The 4,486-nt window shown below is 38.5% G+C and overlaps 1 protein-coding gene across 1 annotated transcript; it reads left to right on the top strand.

Annotated features, from left to right (window-relative positions):
• The first annotated feature begins 668 nt into the window (after window positions 1-668).
• LOC149843987 (uncharacterized) lies at window positions 669-1,547 on the top strand. The gene has a single exon (XM_090000218.1). The coding sequence runs from the start codon at window positions 690-692 to the stop codon at window positions 1,311-1,313; it is 624 nt and encodes a 207-aa protein (XP_089856344.1). The 5' UTR covers window positions 669-689; the 3' UTR covers window positions 1,314-1,547.
• Window positions 1,548-4,486: the final 2,939 nt, after the last annotated feature.

Genomic DNA, 4,486 nt, shown 5'->3' with positions numbered 1-4,486 from the left:
ACGCATTTTCCCCATCATACTTCTCCTAACCTCAGAAACCCTAAAACCCCACTCGGACAGCCTGAAACCTTAACAAATCCCAGAATCCGAAGATAAAATCTCGAATTGAAGAAACAAAGAAAAAGGGGAATGCGGAATCGGTTGATTGGTAGCATTCTGACGTGGGGATGCTTCTCTGAAACTGAACAATGAATAAAAGGGAAAAAGAAAATGATGGCGACCGACCTCTGTAATCGACGCCAGAGTTGAGCTTGACGACGACGGGACGCCCTCGGATCGACTTGAGGAAATCCGCCGGAGTCTTCGCCGTCGCTCCCCCGCCGCTCATGTCATCCCCCACTCGACCACGCGCGCGCACACACACAGATATATATATATATATATATATATATATATATATATATATATATATATATATATATATATATATATATATATATATATAGAGAGAGAGAGAGAGAGAGAGAGAGAGAGAGAGATAGAGGCGCCCTTTTCTATCAAGCCAGTTTCCACTCGAACCGATTCGGAACGGACCCCAAGTTCCAAATTTGGCGCCAAAAAAAGGATTTTGGAAGCATGTTTGGCGCCAAAATCTCCCGCCAAAAGCGCCTCCTTTCGATCTCTTTGCTATAGATACAGAAGATGCAGAAACGTCGTTTCTCGCTCAGAAGGGAAAGGAAGAAGAAGCGATGGCTGCGCCTTCTTCGGGGAAAGATTTTCCAACGGTTTCTCCGGCGAAGTTTTACGGAAGCAGCCTGCCGAGGCCGTACCTATACAACGAAGCGAGGTTCGGCAAGGAGAGGATCGACCCGCCGGATGCCGTTGTCGATCCCTTCCTCTCGTGGGCGAGGGAGGCGCATTGGTCCATGGGGGGGCTCAACCTCGAGCGTCGACGGATGCAGGGGAGGATCGAGGGAAGCATAAAGAAGCTCAGAGAGCAGGAGGAGGAGGAAGAAGAAAAAGAGAAGAATGGCAAGCGGAGGAAGCAATGTGACAACAGAACCATTCAGAAGGAGGAGAAGAGGGACAAGCAGAGGAATCGGTCCAACAACATAACCATTGATTCTGAAGAATCAGAAGTAACCGATCCTTCAGAATCCGAAGAAACCGATGTTTCAGAATCCGAACAAACCGATGCTTCAGAATCCAAAGAAACTGACGTTTCGGAATCTGAAGAAACCGGAGATGGTGATCGCTCAGAAGAGGAAAACAAAGCAGAAGAAAAGAAAAAAGCTATCAAGCGGATTCCATCGGTTGGGTGTCGCAGGAGCAAGCGATTAAAGAAACTATCAGATCACTCCGAGGAGGAATGATTAGGTGGGTATGGGGAATACGGTAAGGAATTGAGATAGAGCAATTGCTGGGTACGTAAACGTTTGTTCTGTGTGTGTGTGTTCTTTTTCTGTTAGTGATGTTTGAGTGCTAGGACAGTAGTTTTTGAAGCCTTTTGTTTTCCCTTCAGTTTTTATTTTTCTTGTCTGCGTCTAATGCATGTATTGTAAATGCTGTAAATAGTAATGAGTCAGCAATTGTTGGGTTCACAAATATTCTTTTTTTTTTTTCTCTCCTTTGCATCTGATGTATGTAAATTGCTGCACAACAGTACAAGAAGTAAATTTTGGCTTTGAGCAAAGGGCCTTTTTTCCATGGATATTCAACCGCTACGTGGTCTCTGTCCCATGGATGAATTAAGAAGACAATGACTTTCTTTACATTAATTGGAGTTATGTGACCATGATTCCTTTTGTTTTTCTATTTTTTTTTTGTTCCCCTCTCGATCCAACACGATTATATGATACTTCAGTTCGGGAACAAATGTAGTTTAGTATAATGGGTTTGTCAAACCTAATGAATTTATTGTTGAATCAAACCGACCTTAGAGACAAACAATTGGTACATGCATTATGTAAAAATGCATGTAACTGTCATCTCTCGATGATAAAACTCGGACTTGGGAGAGTCTTCTCCTCTGCTTTAGGTGAGTCACAATACAATGAGAAGAATAGAGCAGTCATATGTAAAAATTTCTAATTATAGATTCTCTAAAACCTTTAGAGAATCGGATAATCTGCCTTCAACTATGCAAGTTCATTTATAAGATTTTTTCGCAACTGATTAACAATTATAGATAAGACTTATCCCTATTTCAAATCTTTACATATTTGAAGTTTATAATTATTAGTTAGGGAAAGTGGATCTGGATTTAATTCGGATCCAAATAGATCTTGTTCAGATCCAAAATACTAACAATCTCTCACTTGAACAAGAATATGCTATTTTTAAATGATTTGAATTACAACTTGAATAGATTGATTTTAATTTTATTCGGGTTCAATTTATATTGCTCAACAAAAATTCTATACACAGAACTTTCATGCAATATAAGAATCAACCTTTATTACAATATGTGATTACATGTACAAAAATGTGTATCTGGCTACAACGAAATGGATAAACCCATCATCTTTATATGTTCAACATATAATCTTGAGGTCAAACACTTAGTAAGAAGATCTACAACCATTTCTTTGGTACCAATATTGTCAATACACATGTTGATTCTAAGTCATTTTCTTGACAACAAAATACTTTAATTCTATATGCTTGCATGATGTAGTACTTCTGTTGTTGTTAGAAAAAGACACAACGACTTCATTGTCACAATATATCCTAAGTGGTCTTTTAATGTATTCAACCACTTTGAGTCCAAATATGAAGTTTCGCAATCAGATGGCCTGTGACTTCGTCTCAAATAGTGCAATGAATTCATACTCCATGGTGTGTGCAACAGTAGTGGACTGTTTTCCACTCCTCCAAGAAATGACATCATTAGTAAGAAAGAATATATATCCTGTTGTAGACTTTCTATTATCAGGACATCCTCCTAGATCAGCATTCGAATAGCCAATCTTTTCAAGGTGCCCTGATCTCCTATAGATCAACATATAATCTTTTGTCCCTTGCAAATACTGCATGACCTTCTTTGCAGTTGTCCAGTGGGTATAACCTGAATTCGACTGAAATATGCTAAGAATTCCAATTGCATAGGATATGTCAGGTCGGGTGCAGGTCTGCTCATATTGCAAGCTATCAACAATTGAAGCATATGGTATTTGGTTCATCAATGCCTTGTTTTCTTCAGTTTGAGGACAATCCTTGAGGCTTATTTTATCCTCTTTAAGTATGGGTGTCGTAGTAGAAGAACAATTCTTCATCCCATACTTTTTGATAATTTTATTTATATAGGTTCTTTGAGAGAGGCCTAAAACACCTTTTGCTCTATCTTGACGGATCTTTATGCCGAGAACAAAAGCAAAGTCTTCCATGTCCTTCATCTCAAAATGAAGGGAAAGAAACTCCTTGGTTTTTGTGAGTATGACCTTATCGTTTGTTGCAAGTAATATGTCATCTACATATAATACCATGATTATGAACTTACTCCCACTTGTTTTGAGGAACACACATCGATCAACGATGTTTTCTGTAAATCCAAAAGTTAGAATAACTTCGATAAATTTAATGTACCATTGGCGGGATGCCTATTTAAGTTCGTATAATGACTTATTTAACTTGCAAACCAAATGTTCATACTCATCTTTAGAGAAACCTTGAGGTTGATCCATATAGACTTTCTCATCAAGTTCACCATTTAGGAAAGTCATTTTTACATCTATTTAGTATAACTCTAAATCTAAATAAGCTACTAGGGCAAGTAGAATCCGTATTGACTCTTTAGTTCAGACAAGCAAATATGTCTCACTATAGTCAATGTCCTCCATTTGGGTAAAACCTTTTATAACAAGCCTTGCTTTATACTTATCAACATTACCTTTAGAGTTCCTTTTGGTCTTAAAGAGTCATTTACACCCAACGGGTTTGACTCCCCTAGGTAATGTAATACGGTCCCACATTATGTTTTTGGTCATAGAGTCTAGCTCTTTTTTCATAGCCTCAATCTAAAGTGAGGATTGCTTACTTTCAACAACTTCCATAAATGTCATGGGATCATCATCCATGAGATTTATGGGCTTCTTTAAATACACCACGTAATCCGGATGAATAACAAATCTTTTAACTCTAGTGGATCTCCATACAGGTGGAGGTTCCTGATCCTCCTGTATGTCTTCTCCAGTATTATTCACTAATGGTTCTTCTGTAGTGGGTGTATCGCATGTGAGTTCAACACTTGGTTGAAAATGATAGGCAATCTATCATCTATCTCAGGGGTATTATCCTTATCTCGAGATTCCTCAAAATTGAGGTTTTGTACTACATCTTTCCCAACAGAATCATTTTCTAAAAATCTTGCCTTATTCATTTCTACTACATGTGGTGTATGGGACGAACAATAAAACTTGTAACCCTTTGACCTTTTTGGATAACCAATGAAGAAACCATTGGTTGTCCTAGGGTCAAAAGCCTTTATGTGAGGGTTATAAAGTTTAATCTCTGCAGGACAATCCCATATGTACATGTAAGAAGGGGT

Source organism: Nuphar pumila, chromosome 3 (genome assembly GCF_984573655.1).
Source record: "Nuphar pumila chromosome 3, dmNupPumi1.hap1.1, whole genome shotgun sequence".
Taxonomy (NCBI): domain Eukaryota; kingdom Viridiplantae; phylum Streptophyta; class Magnoliopsida; order Nymphaeales; family Nymphaeaceae; genus Nuphar; species Nuphar pumila.
Note: the sequence above shows the minus strand (reverse complement) of the source record. Positions and strands in the feature narration are given on the sequence as shown.